Source organism: Amphiprion ocellaris, chromosome 7, assembly GCF_022539595.1.
Source record: "Amphiprion ocellaris isolate individual 3 ecotype Okinawa chromosome 7, ASM2253959v1, whole genome shotgun sequence".
NCBI lineage: Eukaryota > Metazoa > Chordata > Actinopteri > Pomacentridae > Amphiprion > Amphiprion ocellaris.
The window spans coordinates 38,957,000-38,973,185 of record NC_072772.1 but is presented as its reverse complement, the minus strand read 5'-3'; the positions used below and the strand labels follow the sequence as shown (position 1 = coordinate 38,973,185).

Below are 16,186 nucleotides of genomic sequence, written 5' to 3'. Positions count from 1 at the left end.
CGAGCTGATGGAGCTCTCTGAGTTCCAACTAACGTGTTCAAACTGGCAGCCTGATGGCAACACACCAGATAATCATCGTCTCTACTGACTCTGCCCCCTGCAGCCTGAAGCCACGCCCCTTCACCAGGTAAACGTTTAGAAAGGTAAAACAACCTGGCTGCACCTGAACACACTGGGAGGCCACACAAAGACAGGAAACAGGCCAGCTCACCTGTTCGCTCGATGTAGTCGACACACTTATCGATGAAGAGCGGGATGGGCCGGTCCGGAGTCACCAGGTTCTGCAGCGGAACGCCAAAGTAGTTACTCTCCCAGGTTCTCCGGGTCGGAGGGTACAGAGGCTTCGGGGGTTTGGAGGACTTCAGCTACCAGGAGGAAGGACAGAATAAAAAACAGGGATGAAAAAAGAAGAACAGGGAAGGAAAATAAGAAAAGGGGAAGAGGGGAAGAAATGAGGAAGAATGACAACAGCAGAGAAGGAAAAGGGGAAGCAAAAGTGAAGTTGAAAGACAGTTTAGGGACCAGAGATATTTAGGATATAGAACAGATAGAAGCAGATCAAAAGAAGGAATGATGGAAAGAAAAAGAAGCAATGAAAGAACAGGGAATAGAGACGGAAAGAAGAGAAGAGATGGAGTTAAAGAGGAGGCGAGCATATGAGAAGAGTAGAAGAAGAGGAGGAGGATGAGGAGGAAGAACATAGAGAAGAAGAGGAGGAGGTAATTGGGGAATACATCAGACAGAGAGTCAGTGGGATGAAGGCAGAGGAAGACAACAGTGACTGAAGTAACGAGCTGCTTAGATCTCCCAGAGTCCTCTGCTCTTCAAAGTGTTATGCCTACAGCAGTTGGAGCTGCCGTCTAATTGGCCGGACGGCGACTAAACACCTTCCATTTTGTACCTTGTGCTTCTCCTTTGGCTCTCCGCTCTGATTATCAAAGACAGTTTGAATGTTCCAACAATGAGCTGCATTCACGCAACGCCGGCAGCGGCTGTTTCTAACCCCAACCCTGCACTATTATCTGATCCACATGCATGTTTGCTCATAGTCCGAGCGGCTGCAGGGAGCTCCTGAACTGTCCTGAAAGTCCTGCTGCCGATATTTAGCTGCTGAATGAAAGTCCTGCTGCCGATATTTAGCTGCTGAATGAAAGTCCTGCTGCCGATATTTAGCTGCTGAATGAAAGTCCTGCTGCCGATATTTAGCTGCTGAATGAAAGTCCTGCTGCCGATATTTAGCTGCTGAATGAAAGTCCTGCTGCCGATATTTAGCTGCTGAATGAAAGTCTTGCTAACAGGCTGCATGTTGGATGTTAGAATACGAAGAGAACAGCAGCTGAAACTTGTTTTAACATTTAAACTGAAAATATTGAGGACCCATTTTGGAGCAGTTTTGTGAATGCAGCTGTAGCTGGAAGTGGTCTGTTTCTGTGGCTGTGAATACACACTGCACTAATGCATGCTTTACCTGCATTTAAACACCTCTGCTGCTGTAGTTGTTTAGCACACAGCGTTTTTTCCTGACATTTAGATGCTGAATGAAGTCTGTTAAGAGCTGCAGCTCCCATCAGTCCGACTGTTATCAGCCTTTTACTGCTCGTCTGGGAGGCTCGTAAACAACTTCAGAGGGCCGATCAATCAATTATCAAATGAGTTTATTCTCCATATGAGTCTGGGGCCTGTTAAAGACAGAAATGTGTTCCTATCTCCACACTGTGATCCACAATCTGAGCTCTCATTCACACATTCAGGCCTTCATTCAGAGACCTGAAGAACAACAACACAGCCCTGCCTCTTATTTCTGTTATTTACCATTAGTCCTGTTGCTCTATGAAGCACTTCAACCCTCAGAGCCCCAAAACCTGCCGGTAGCTTTGAAAGGACTTCTATCTGTATTTATATTATTATACATATTATTATATATTTTCAATCATTTATTATATATTTTCAATCACCAAATGACACCATTTATCATCAACAAAATGTAAATAACAGACTGTTATTGTTTTTATGGTTTGCATGTAAAGTGTCTGAGTGTCCAGCAAAGCGCTCTAAAAACAAAACATATGACTGTTATTATTATTAAAAACTACAAAACAAAACAGAAATATCTGACCCTAACCCGAACCCGAACCCGAACCGTGACCCGGCCTTAATATCAGTGTCATGACAAAGACGACTCACCTTCTTCGGTTCCTTTGGTGTCTTGGGTGTCTTCTTCTTCTTCATCTTCTTGTCCTCCTGCTCGGGGTCGGAGGTGATTGCAGGATTATCGATGCCGCCCTTCCAGGGGTCGGCGGGCGACAGCAGAGGGTCTTCCTCGCTGCCCCGGTGGGCTCTTCCCTTTTTCTTTTTCTGCGTGGCGGGGCCAGACTCCTCACCGTCGCTGTCGGAGTGGAACCGTCTTTGGTAGGCCTTGGTCTTACTGAACAAGATTTTAGAGCGGTGTTTGTATTTGGACGGCCGCCGTCCAGCCTGAGACTTGCGGTCGAACCCGTTCTCCTCCTCACCTCCTCCGTGGAGGCTGTGCAGCCCACCGAATGAGTTTTGTATTTTGACCAGGCGGCTGTGAGCGTCGTCAGGCACGGCGTATATGTCGTCGTGGAAGCCCCTGGACCGGAGCGTGTCCACGGGGTCTGCATAGTTGTCCGACGTCTCCACGTCTTCGGTGTGCATCACTGGGCCGCGAGGCATCCTGCGGTTGCTTCGCATGCCAGCCTCGATGGTTTTGAGTAGGTTGGGGTCCAGCTTTCTGACGTTGGGTTTAGGGAGCACAGGTTTGGGTCGGACAGGTGGAGGCACTTTGTGATTGCGTTCGTGGTCTCCGACAGGTGTGCTGTGCACCGGATACTCGTTCCCCTCCAGGTCAATGCGGTACTTGGCTCGCTCGCTCTGTGTCGGCAGCAGCTGGACGTCGTCACCGATTGGACTGTAGGGTGGGGGGGCCTCATTGTCGTCATCAGACTCTGGGTAGTAAGTGTTGTAGGCGGGGGAATGGCTGTGCGGTGAGGTGGGGAAGACGTCTTCACTGGCTCCGGTGGTGCACTCACGTGACGAGCTGTCGAAAAGGAAGGAGCTCTCAATGCTTGGCTTCTTCTCCAGCACTTCGTTGAAGAACGGGGTGAACACCTCCGTCTGCCGATGATACTGTGACAGCGAGTACAGCGCCGTAAACTTGGCAGCAATCTCTGTGGCGATGTGCTCCCCCTCCGTCATCAACTCTTTGATGGCGTCATTCTCGAAGAAGTCAGCCTGGCTGTCGGTGATCGCCACCATCTGCACGGGGATCACATCCTGCACTTCGGCCAGAAACGCCCGCAGCGTTGCCATGGAAGCCTTGCGTTTGGCAGAGTAGACCAGGATGTAGCCGTGCACCAGCTCGTCTTTGCGGATGCCAATGGCAGAGTGGTATGAGAGGACAGTGACCTGAATCCTCCGCCTGCTGTCCCCAATGATCTTGTCCAGGATCAGAGTGTTGCTCTGACCCGGCTGCCCGGCGCTGCAGCAGTGAGAGTCCAGGAAAGGCGAGAGGATGAGGTCCACACTGAACGGATCCCAGCACATGGCACACATGACTATTCTGAGGTCGGTCTCCGACATGTCTTTGATGCAGGGCAGTGGCACCAACACATCAAAGCTGTGCTTCAGCCCCTCCAGCACTGCTCGCAGCCCCTGCTTGATCTGGAACTCTGTAAATTTTCGTGGAAAGGCTCCAGAGGGGATGTCAACAAAGGTGCACTGCAGTTTGTTTGCCAGCTGTTGGCCCTGGTGTCTCAGGATGGGGATGTTTTTGCAAACACTGTCTCTCTGATTGGCCAGGATGAGGATGAAAGGCAGTGGCTGAGTGAATCGCTCTCTCCGGCTCTGTGCGATCTCGGCTCTGATCCTACCGATGCAGTCGCCGATGCAGTTGAGCGACTCTATGGAGTTGAACACACAGAAGCAGCCGTGAGGTTTGAAAGTGGAGACCCAGGTGTGGCTGAAGAGTAGCGTGGAGTTCACATCCACAGGAAGCAGCTCCAGCTCGTATATTTTTCCATCCAGGGTGTACTCATCGTCTGTGGACTGAGCTCGGATCTCATTAGCCAGTTCCTGGGACAGACCCTCCTTCCCCAGCAGGCAGAGGTTGATTTTGTCAATGTTGGCACTGTTGTAGTAGAGATTGGAGCGTCCGTGGTCGAGCTGCACCAGCCTGTTAGCTAAAACCTGCTCCACCTTCAGATCCACACAGTTCTGTCCACTCAGACACGTTTCTTTAGTGGGATGATAAACAAAGCCGATGTGTTTGAGCAGCAGCGACTCTCGGTCCGGCGCCAGTTTCTGCAGCGCTCGGTATCTGGGCTCCTCATTCAGAACGCTGTGGATCTCTGTCATCTTGTCACAACTGGGAGTTGCATTCAGGTCCAAGTCATAGAACAGCTCAGCATGCTCGAAAAGCATTTCCTGAAAATCCTCTTTGGCCCTTTCAACTATTTCCTGCTGGTGCCTGCAGTAAACATCCCTTCTATCTGATTCTGTGATGTACTTGTAGGCCTCATCCTCCATCACAAAGCACATGACCTCCTCCCACGGCTGCCCTGGGCTGATGAAGTGAACCCTCTCAAGCGTCTTCTTGAACCTCTCCTTCATCTCCAGCCTCCTCTTTTCCGACAGCAGATGCTGGACGTGGCTGTGGTAAATCCTCTCGCCGTCGGGCGTGTCGAGTAGGTCGAAGGGTATCCTGCGGTCGCTGTTGTCAATGTGGTCCGTCTCATCCCATGGCGTTTGTTCCAGCATCACGAACCAATACTGGAAATCGGGCCGGTTTCGGATCATGCTCTGTGCCTCAGGCCAGGACAGGTGCTCGACCTCGTCCAGGTTGTTGAGGAGGTTGTTGAGGGTTTTTGGCAGTGTGGTCAGGTACTCCTCCCTCCTCCTCCGGATGTGCTCCTGTTTCAGTTGTGCGATGTGCTTTGTGAACATGTTTCGAGCTTTCCTGGAGCCCTCCAAGGTGATGAACTCGTCGTAGTCTGGCTGGCCCTTCAGATTATTGATCACAGTTTTCCATGTGGTGTGATAATCTCTGACACTGTGCACCATCACTTTCTCAAATCGATCCGTCACCGAGGCTACGAGCTGTCGCTGGACTTTGTAGGCCTCCAGGTATGGCACAGTTTTTGGCTTCCCTCTCGTTTTGTCCAGCTGCTGGATGAGGGCGTTAAAGCAGAGCTCTATGTTGATGTTGGAGCGTGCCGACGTTTCAATCAGCATCAGGTTCTTCTTGTTGGCGACGAAGGCCTGCAGGTCCCTCAGGTGCTGCTCAATGCACTCGTCGCATTTTGTGGCAGCGACAACGATGGGCTTCTTGGACTTGACTATCTGAGAGTACAGACTGTTGACGAACTTCATTTGGTCATCAAACCTTCGATTGCAGCCTTTGCTGACGTCGATGCAGAGCACGAAGCCGTCGATGTTCAGCTTCCCATCGGGCATCTGCTTCTGGTCAAAGTCCTGCTCCAAGCCCAGCTGGTCCGTGCAGATGTACATCAGCTTCTCCGCCGACTGCAGCTTGGTTGCCGCCGCCCGCTTGGTGTACGGCTGCAGGTTGGTGCTCCGATGAGGGAGAAACGTCTGGTCGTCGATGAACTCTGTTTGTTCGATGACTTGGATTTTACAGTCCAACCCCTCGTCCCCTCGATGGGACACCTCCCCCCAGTACAGGAAGTGGTCATTGTTCACCACGCGTCCACCAAAGTCTATTGTGCTGAGCACTGAGGTGTGCTCCGAGTAGTAGCTGTCAGCGTGCGGACGCACGTATCGGTTGCACAGGCAGGACTTGCCAACGCCGCAGTTCCCTTTCTCCTTCTCCGTCCCCGAGAGGCCAACCACGCTGACGGCGAATGTCGGGGGTCGAGCATCCTTGTTCTTGGCCATTATATCCCCCCGTTCATCGCTAACTCGGTTACTCTCAGGAAAGAAGTCAGGATATCATTCCAGTTGTGGCTGTCAGTGGTGCAGAGGCTCTTCCACCCTCATGATGCAGTGAACACTGTGTCCTCTTCTATCCTGAACTCTTCACGCTGGGATAGATCAGCCGGCGTCTGGTATCACCTGCCTGCAAGACAAGGAATTCACAATTAGAGATGAAGGCAAAACACAGTGGTTGGAACAGCATTCCTTATCTCTAATAACATAATCAGCTCTTTGTTTCGCTGCCCTCTGGGATAAAGACATGTTGGCATGACTTAGACAAACAAATCAGAGATTACACACAATTAGGGCTGCAACAACGAATCGATAAAATCGATAATAATCGATTATTAAAAGCGTTGGCAACGAATTTCGTTATCGATTCGTTGTGTCGCGCGATTCGTGCGTCACTCTCCATGTCGCGGAGCGTCTACTTCACCTGCAGAGCTTTGTCAATGCTGGCTGACTGAAATAAAGTTTTTGTTTTTTTTTTTTTTTTTAAATAACTCCACCTGTAGAGCGAGTTGAACAGAACGAGGTGGCGGCAAAGCGAAAGTAAATTCAGAGTAATTTCAACCAAACATGACCGACACGGAGAAAACAGTCAGACCGAAATCCTCAAAAGTGTGGCAGCATTTCACGCTTCACAAAACAACAAACATGAGTAGCATGCAAGCTTTGCAAAAGTGATATGATGTACGGGAGCACCACGGTGATGATGCAGCACCTGAAACGGAAACACGGAGTCTCCGATGAGGATGAAGGAGCTCAACGGCAGGTAAGTCACTACAATATCCTACGTTTGTTCTGTTTTTAAGTGAGGAAACGTAACGTTAGTCTCTCTGGTAGCTCTCCTGATGCTAGTGTTTGTTAGCTGATTAATGACGGTGATAGGGCACGTGTGTGTGTGTGTGTGTGCGCGCGTGCGTGAACCTGTTTATTTCACTTTAATCAGCTTAAGCAGGGTTTGAATATGCTTTATAAATAAACGTAACTTGCCCACAATGGTGATAATAATTTAAAGATTAAGCCTCAAGTTTTAATTTTCTCACATAGTCTGAGTGAAGACACTGGTCTGTGTTGGAGTGAGGCAGGATGAACTGCATTTAGACCGGGGTTAAAGTAACTTATTTAGTATTTTTTATGGTGCTTGTCCTATCTATCTATCTGTCTATCTATCTATCTATCTATCTATCTATCTATCTATCTATCTATCTATCTATCTATCTATCTATCTATCTATCTATCTATCTATCTATCTATGTGTGTGTGTGTGTGTGTGTGTGCGTGCGTACTTTGTGTTTTGCTCTTTGGACTACTTACATGCCTTAACCTAATACTGCAAATAAAACAAGATAATTACTGAGTTGTTGTAAATTGTGCTATAATACATACTCATACTATCTTTCTCATTTCATGAACAGCAAACAATGACAGGCTTCATGATTAGCAAGACATCATGTCCACCACAGCAAGCATCTGTCCTGACTGAGAGCATCCTCAACATGATGGTCACTGGCATGAGGCTTCTGTCGATGGTTGAAGACGAAGGCTTCGCTACAATGATCTTATTTGCTCTGTCAGTCCAAATCTTCTCTTTCTGAATAAAGCGGCGGAAATTAAAAATGTGTTGTTTTTTTATCCGATTCATCGATTAATCGAAAAAATAATCGGTCGATTAGTCGATTATTAAAATAATCGTTAGTTGCAGCCCTACACACAATTATTAACAAATTACACAAAAGTATACATTTTCACACTGGTGCAGGACTAAATAATCCCTCCTAAATGGTGAAACTTTAATCAGGTTTTCACCGGCCTTTCATGTGTCAGGAATAAAATATGCTAGTTTTAAATCCCAACCATCGCTGGTTTATAATGTAAAAATCCTGCATTTTTTAAGGTAAGAAGCAAAAATTTGTTTTTCAAACTGCAGTATCAAAATGGAAAGGCAAACGCAGACGTGACAGCAGCATTTATATAAGGGGAAGTAATTCAATCATGCTCGGCAATGTCACTTTTCCCCTCACAGAGAAAAAGAAGAGCTTTCAAACAATTTGTGCCGAGGCAGGATAAAAATGGCTGCAACTCCAGCCCTTTGACAGCCACTGACCTAGAAATGATTTGCTTTACTGTGAGAAGGAAACACAGAAAATACATCAGTTCACAGATTTGTTATCATCATCAGAGCTGCATAATTAGGACTAAAACCTATAATCCTGATTACTGACGTCAGATATTTTTCCTGGCGTTCTGCTCATGATTATTAATCCTGATTATTTGTGTTATGAAATGATTTCCCTGCTCGTCTATTCAGCATTAACAGGCAGGTGAAATGAAAGCTGGAAATGACAGGCTGTCAGCATTATCTCCACCTCACGGTCGAACAGGCCTGAACCCGACCGTGACCCAACTACAGCCTGATGGCTGATTACTGCACAGAATCTACTCTTTGTTGTTTTTGCACTACGATGGCAATCAGCCAGCGAATCTGCCTGCGTGAGCTGAACTGTTCGCTGCAGAGTGACGGCATGCTGAGCCTGAGAAACTGCAGCAGAGCAGGAATCAGTCAACACGAACACGGAGGTTTCCCTGGATGTGATTCAGGCCGAGTGAAGGCGTCACTGAGCTGCTCAGACTGAAGCACAGCTAGTAGGAGTGGAGGAGGAATCACCAGGTAGAATTCACTTTTATTGGATATAAAACACAAAACAACTAAAGAAAGTTAGTATCAAATAAATACGATAAGATTCATTTTATTGGATATAAAATATTAAATAACTAAATAAAATCACTATCAAATAAATACAATAAGATTCATTTTTCTTGGATATAAAATATAAAAGAACTAAATACAATTATTATTCAGTAATATAAGATGTATTTTTTTACTTATTTAATCGTGAAATTGTTGTGCCAGATATTGCTCAGAAAAAAACCCTATACCTTGAGAATAACTGCAGTGAATCACAGAATAGGATGTAAGTGTAACGCATAAGTAAAAAACTAAAACCAGACACTGACTGGATGAAGTCGAGCCTAAAACTGGAAATATTCTGAATGGAGTCTGGTCTACAGCCGTCAGTGCCATTAATTTACCCAAAATGGGTCCTAACAGAAAAAATTTGAATTTCAATTAATTATAATCTAGTCTAAAATGACATGATGTATAATAATAATAATAATAACATGATAATAAAAAGTGCCTAAAAGAAGAGCAACACAAGCACGAGACATTAATTAAAATAAAAACAAAACTAGAATAAAAAGTAAATGTGAAAACGATACTAAAATAGTAAAATAATATTGGTAATTAATGAAATATTGTAAAAAACATTGAGGCCTTGTCCACACGTAGCCGGGTATCTCACAAAACGAAGATATTTTTCTATGATTCGGCCTATCATCCACACCAAAACGCAGATTTACGTCATCAAAAACGATTCTTTTTAAAAACTCCGACCAAAGTGAAGATTTGCGAATTCTCCGTTTTATGCGTCTGCATGTGGACATCAGTAACCGGGGTTTTGCGTTTTGAAATGTCACCGCCTGCGACAAAATATGTTCTTACGTCACATATGCGACCTGTGTTTACATTGGGTAACAGCATGGATGCTCTCACAAGGTTTTGGGTGCTGTTTCTTGTACAGGCGCTTTTTACTTGCTTGTTTTTACAAGCCCAGATACTGCTCCACATTCAACATTGTGTCTTGTTGACTTCATATTCCAAAACTACGTTTAAGAGCAATTCTGCCTCCTTATTGGTCCACAAAAACGAGCCTGGCGCCATGTTTCATATTTCGTGGAAGTGACGTTAGAGACGGAAGCTTACTCTGATTGGATAGGATTTGAGGAACTACTGCCACCTAAAGGTCCGGTATGCTTATGAAGGTGCTTAAAAACGCACTTATGCGGTTAGGTGTGGATGAAGGATGGATGAAGTTTTTTTCTAAAAACGAGGTGGTGTGTACGTAAGTTTTTTTCTAGACGGAGGGGGCAGGATATTCGGTTTTACAAAAACCCTGCTACGTGTGGACAAGGCCTGAAACTGATGCCACTGAGAATATATTACAGATGATATTGATGTGTTTGTATTTGAGGATTCAGCTTCTACTCAGTAAAAATAACAGAAATCTGTTTAATCATCTACAGAAAGTCCTCAGGTGGGTTTCCTCCAATCAGGATGTGGGATTCTGATGAGAGAAACTGAGCACCCGGTCTGTCGGGTTTATAAAACAACCATCCACTACAATAGCTGCTGTACAGGTGAGATGAGCCACACCTGACTGCACACCTGAGCTGACGGACAGGTGATGGTAGCACTGAAGGCCACCAGCTCAGATTCACCTCCTGAGGGCAGAAAATGTTCTTTCAGGCTTCTGCTGATTTACTAATTAACTGTTCATTAAAGCGTCATCTGAAGGCGCCTTCCACGAACTAAGAGAACGAAGAACGTCTCATCCTGTCATAAATGACAGGAAATAAATCCTCCATTCATCAGTAGATGTTCTAAATGTTCTACCTGCAGATTATCAGCCTAAAGGAACCATAAACCACCAGAACCAGCAGCAGATTAAATCCCTGGTTAGTTTCTGTTTAAATGATGAGAACAGAGAAGATAATAGCTCAGCTGCTGATCCAGAACCAGAACTACTGAGGAATAAAACCATTAGCAGCTGCTTCTACATCAGCCAGATGTTGCTGTTGAGTTGATTAGGAGGTGATCGATTATCACATCCAATATTTTCCGATAATTAGCCCCGTTATTTCTATAATTTCTGATGTGAGACAGTAAACTGGACCCTTCTTCTGCCAACAGTCTGACTCAATCTGAAACCTATTAATGTCCGTTTGGAGGAACCCGGTGAGGATTACAGCAGAACATTCCTCCTCTGACTCCGCTCCAAACCTCAGTGTTTGAGAAAATCACTCACCCAAATCCAAGCATCTGTTCTGCATTTTACTCAGCCAGAATCAGAGTCTGTCTTCACTCTGCTGTCAACACACAGCGTCCAATAAGAGCCATGAATACATGTGAGCAGGTAGCAGCTGCACACACCTGGATGGAGCTGCGATGGTTTTCTTACTGCCAGCAGCTAAAAGTAGCCTCCTGCATCATGATCAATCCATTCAGAGCTGCAGGGATTAAGGTATCACTTGGCAAGCCGGTTTTAGAGATGACTAAACGCTGTTAAGCCCTGAAACACAGCGGAACAAGGATGGCAAACCTTTAAAAGCGGCTCCAGATGCAGGTTTGGCTACAAATACATGTGTTTTAATCTCACTGTGGGTCTCTATCTACTGTACTGAACCTAACCACTGTGGACATGAACCAACCAGCTCCTAATGGACTCCTCAGATATCTTGTCCACAGCACAGCTCTGACCTCCACTCAGGATTTCTGTCTTTCAGGCTTTTACAGCATTACGGGTCGCTGACATTTACCAGCAGAATTGTGTAATGCAGTTTAGAGTTCAGCTCTTACCACAAGATTTACAGTTCTGATAAAACACATCAAAACAAAACAGAAACTACTGAAACTTTCCAACAAAGTGTCAGTCTAACCCTCAGTCTGCTTCCAGTGAGCAAAACAGACATTAACCATCATTTTCTACCAGCTTCACTCAGCTGCCACTTTTACTGTCAAATAATATGACGTTTTTCTGTCACTATGCAGCTGATCAGTCTGAATTCACCGTTTCAGAGTCTGTTTAGACTTTATTTATTCATGTCACACCAAAACACTAAGTTCTGGAACTCTGCACATCTAATTCCAACATCTAGACCCCTATCAACATCTAGACCTCTATGAACTCCAGGTTCTGGTTCCTACCAATGAGTCCACATCAACATTTAGTCTAAATATCTAAAAACTGGAACCTTGTCTCTTCATACTGACCAAACATCAGATTCTACTGATGTTAGAGCCTCAACAGTTGGAGAAATGTGGACCAAAGACTGTATTTTAGTAGAAATATGGATCCATCCATAGATAAACACTTACAGGAACTTTATGGAGACACTAGACCAGCCTGGATGGAACATTTGTTTTATTTTCAACAACCAATAATTAAACTATGTCCTCTGTTGGATCCATTCAGTCATTCTGATCAAACTATTCTGTCTGTTCTCACCACATTTCATGGCAGTTGGAGTTTTATTTCTGGAGATATCGGACCCTCAAAGGGGCTTCACAGGTTTTTGAGGGTGAAAAAAAATCTCAGATCTAAAAACATATGAAATTCTCAAATTTCAGCAAAACCACTGGACAGAAGTCAGTTTTAGGTGTGAAATAAGAAATCACAAAAAGTGAAATGACCCAGACTGGCCCTGTAGCTCTATAAACATCCTTTTGGCTCTTTAAATCAACCTTAGGTGCTCCGAGTGATTCCAGTCGAAGCTGGGTGCTTAGTGTAAAATGATTTCCTCTACAGAACCTTTGAGTTGGGCTGATTTAGAGCAGCAGAGTCGGACCTGAAGCCTCTGATGTAACTACAGCAGCTTATATCCGCCTGACAGCATCAGCTGGGCTCCAGGATTCAATATCTGACATCTGCATAACGCCGATACCAGCAGCTTCAGTCTGGAACGCAGAGGCAAAGCTTCCCAGGCAGTAATGCTGTTGGGTCACACTGTAACATTCGACAGTGTTTCTGAACATGTTTCAGGTTTCTACCATGTTTATACGATAAATCATGTGAATATAGAACATCACGCGTGTAAAACAGCATCAGGCTGTTTCAGTCCAGCTCAGTGCTGTTCAGCTCATCAATATTTCAGCTTTAAAGAGGAAATATGCAAACACAAGGAGTTCAAACAACAAAGAACCTCAGCTCAAGTGGATCCACATCAGGAACTGGTTCTGTTCATCTGCAGAACTCAACATGAGGAAGGATTTCACACTGAGGGTTCTGGAGGAAAACCACCGAACATTAAAACACAGAGCACGTTGTCATCAACTAGATCTCCAAACTGACTATTAGTCTGGAACCACAGAAGTAAACAGATGTTCTACTTCCAGTCTGTCCTTCAACTAATCATTCTGTTCTTAAACTGCTGACATCTCACCAAAATCACCACATTTCACTAGTCTAATTAAAAAATCTCCAAAAATAAACAGTTTGCATCTGATTCTATAAAACCAGAACCTCCTCCTGGTTCTGACTCATCCACAGAGTTTCAGGTTGAACTGCAGGCCGTGTGTCCTCAGAGGGACTAAAATAAATGCAGCAGAAACGGAGAGAGAACAGGTTGTTGGAGATCCATCCAGCATGGAGAAACATCTACAGCTGAGGAGCAGAGAGTACACATGGAGATAGAAGAATATCTACAGGATGAGGAGATGGTAGGAGCTTCTGGAAGATGTTTCTAGAAAGGTCCTCCAGAACCTCCAGCTGGTTTCTTCTGAAGCTCCTACCATCTCCAGAACCTGGATGACTGAGAACTTCCACAGAAGTATTAGTTCAGAGTTTAATATCTGAGGAGACCTGGTGGATTAATATTATGTGTTAAATAGTAGTTTTTTCTTTTCTCTGGCTTCCACCATTTTATCTGCCAGAAGACATCTCTGAGTTCTCTCCTGGTTCCTCACAGCTGCAGAGTTTAGAGATGGAGGAGGTGCAGAGTTTAGAGGAGCTGCAGGGTTTAGAGATGAAGGAGCTGCAGAGTTAAGAGGAGCTGCAGAGTTTAGAGATGAAGGAGGTGCAGAGTTTAGAGGAGCTGCAGGGTTTAGAGGAGCTGCAGGGTTTCGAGATGGAGGAGCTGCAGAGTTCAGAGGAGCTGCAGGGTTTAGAGATGAAGGAGCTGCATAGTTTAGAGGAGCTGCAGGGTTTAGAGATGAGGAGGTGCAGAGTTTAAAGGAGCTGCAGGGTTTAGAGATGAAGGAGCTGCATCGTTGAGAGGAGCTGCAGGGTTTAGAGATGAGGAGGTGCAGAGTTTAAAGGAGCTGCAGGGTTTAGAGATGAAGGAGCTGCATAGTTTAGAGGAACTGCAGGGTTTAGAGATGGAGGAGCTGCAGAGTTTAGAGGAACTGCAGGGTTTAGAGATGGAGGAGCTGCAGAGTTTAGAGGAGCTGCAGGGTTTAGAGATGAAGGAGCTGCATAGTTTAGAGGAGCTGCAGGGTTTAGAGATGAGGAGGTGCAGAGTTTAAAGGAGCTGCAGGGTTTAGAGATGGAGGAGCTGCAGAGTTTAGAGGAGCTGCAGGGTTTAGAGATGAAGGAGCTGCATAGTTTAGAGGAGCTGCAGGGTTTAGAGATGAAGGAGCTGCAGAGTTTAGAGGAGCTGCAGGGTTTAGAGATGGAGGAGCTGCAGAGTTTAGAGGAGCTGCAGGGTTTAGAGATGAAGGAGCTGCATAGTTTAGAGGAGCTGCAGGGTTTAGAGATGAAGGAGCTGCAGAGTTTAGAGGAGCTGCAGGGTTTAGAGATGGAGGAGCTGCAGAGTTTAGAGATGAAGGAGCTGCAGAGTTTAGAGGAGCTGCAGGGTTTAGAGGAGCTGCAGGGTTTCGAGATGGAGGAGGTGGAGAGTTTAGAGGAGCTGCAAGGTTTAGAGATGGAGGAGGTGGAGAGTTTAGAGGAGCTGCAGGGTTTAGAGATGAGGAGGTGCAGAGTTTAGAGGAGCTGCAGGGTTTAGAGATGGAGGAGCTGCAGGGTTTAGAGATGGAGGAGGTGGAGAGTTTAGAGGAGCTGCAGGGTTTAGAGATGGAGGAGGTGGAGAGTTTAGAGGAGCTGCAGGGTTTAGAGATGGAGGAGCTGCAGGGTTTAGAGGAGCTGCAGAGGATCTAAATCTGAACTCTTTCCTGTAAAACGGTCGGAGAGACTCTAGCTGGTCCCGTACAGTCCCGCTGTAAACACTCCGTTGTCGGACCAGTGACCCTCCATGCTAACGTTAGTAGGACATTAAAACAGTTGATTTACCGATAAAAGCTCTGGTTCTGTTCGGTTCTTCATATCTAACAGATTTATTCCGACTGAAGCGGAGACAAACTGACATTAAAACATCAAAGTCAAAGCTGCAAACCAGGACCAGTTCATACTGGAGCTAACTTAATGCGTCAGAGCTAACAGCTAACTCCAGCAGTCTCCGGTGGGTCTCACTTTGTCCCGGGAGAGGACGCGGACCCTGCCTGGCCTGGCCCGGCCCGGCCCGGCTCGGCCCTGATACTCCAGGAAGACCCACCTTTCCGATCCAAGCTAACATTAGCCGCTAGCTTAGCGTGAGGAGGGTGAGTTAGCTGCGGGCTAACGTTAGCCGAGCGGGATAAAAAACTACAGTTTGGGATAAAATTTACCGAACCGGCCTCACAATCTGGCCCTGGGCCGGTATGACCCGATCCGGTGTGCCCTGGGCCGGTGTGCCCCGGGCCGGTGGGGCAGCTCCGGGCCCGCAAAGCAGTTAGCTATCCGGCTAATGGAGACGTTCCCGTACCCACCTAATAACATGGTCGCTCCCAGATCCACATACCACGGAGAGGAGGAGGCAAACAGCCACTAAACTCCGCTTTCAGCCCTCAATATGCGGCCATCGCGGCCCGACCAGCCGCCCCGGAGCCCGCTTCAGGTGGAGCTGCGGTCAGCTGCGGTCCCAGGCGGCCCGGAGCCCGTTTTTCAGCCTATTTCAGCGGATTTCGGTGATTCGGTGCCTCGGTGAGGAATGCGCTGAAAGGAGAAACCTGCCGCGGAGGGAGGGAGCTCAGCAGCGGTAATGGCGCCTCTCTCTCTCAACAGCCACTGGTAGGCTATGGCGCTCCACCACTATCACTGGAGATACCTGTCTGTCCTAGACCTGTCTGTCTCTCTGTTTAAGCTGCCTATCTGTAGATGCCTGTCTGTCTGCCCTGTACCTGTCTGTCCTATACCTGTCTATCTGTAGATACATGTCTGTCTGTCCTATACCTGTCTGTCTTATACCTGTCTATCTGTAGATACCTGTCTATCTGTCCTATACCTGTCTGCCCTATACCTGTCTATCTGTAGATACCTGTCTATCTGCCCTATGCCTGTCTGTCTGTCCTATACCTGTCTATCTCTCTCAACAGCCACTGGCAAGCTATGGCATTCTACCATTATCATTGTAGATACCTGTCTGTCTCTCTATTTTACCTGTCTGTCTGTAGATACCTGTCTGTCTGTCTCAGATAGATAGACAGGTATCTACCTCTTACCTCATATGTATATGTATGTATGTATATACACACTACAGACTGTATAGTTGTAACGTTATATATTATATATAATATACC

General features: G+C 46.3%; 1 protein-coding gene across 1 annotated transcript in view; it reads right to left on the bottom strand.

The window, feature by feature from the left end:
• LOC111571830 (rho GTPase-activating protein 5) overlaps window positions 1-15,686 on the bottom strand; it is a 40,063-nt gene extending 24,377 nt beyond the window's left edge. Inside the window, exons 1-3 of the mRNA XM_055011969.1 lie at window positions 15,377-15,686; window positions 2,185-6,094; window positions 212-365 (exon numbers count right to left, since the gene is read on the bottom strand). Coding sequence (XP_054867944.1) covers window positions 212-365; window positions 2,185-5,913 — 3,883 coding nt within the window. The 5' untranslated portion in view covers window positions 5,914-6,094; window positions 15,377-15,686. The remainder of the gene's footprint in view (window positions 1-211; window positions 366-2,184; window positions 6,095-15,376) is intronic.
• Window positions 15,687-16,186: the final 500 nt, after the last annotated feature.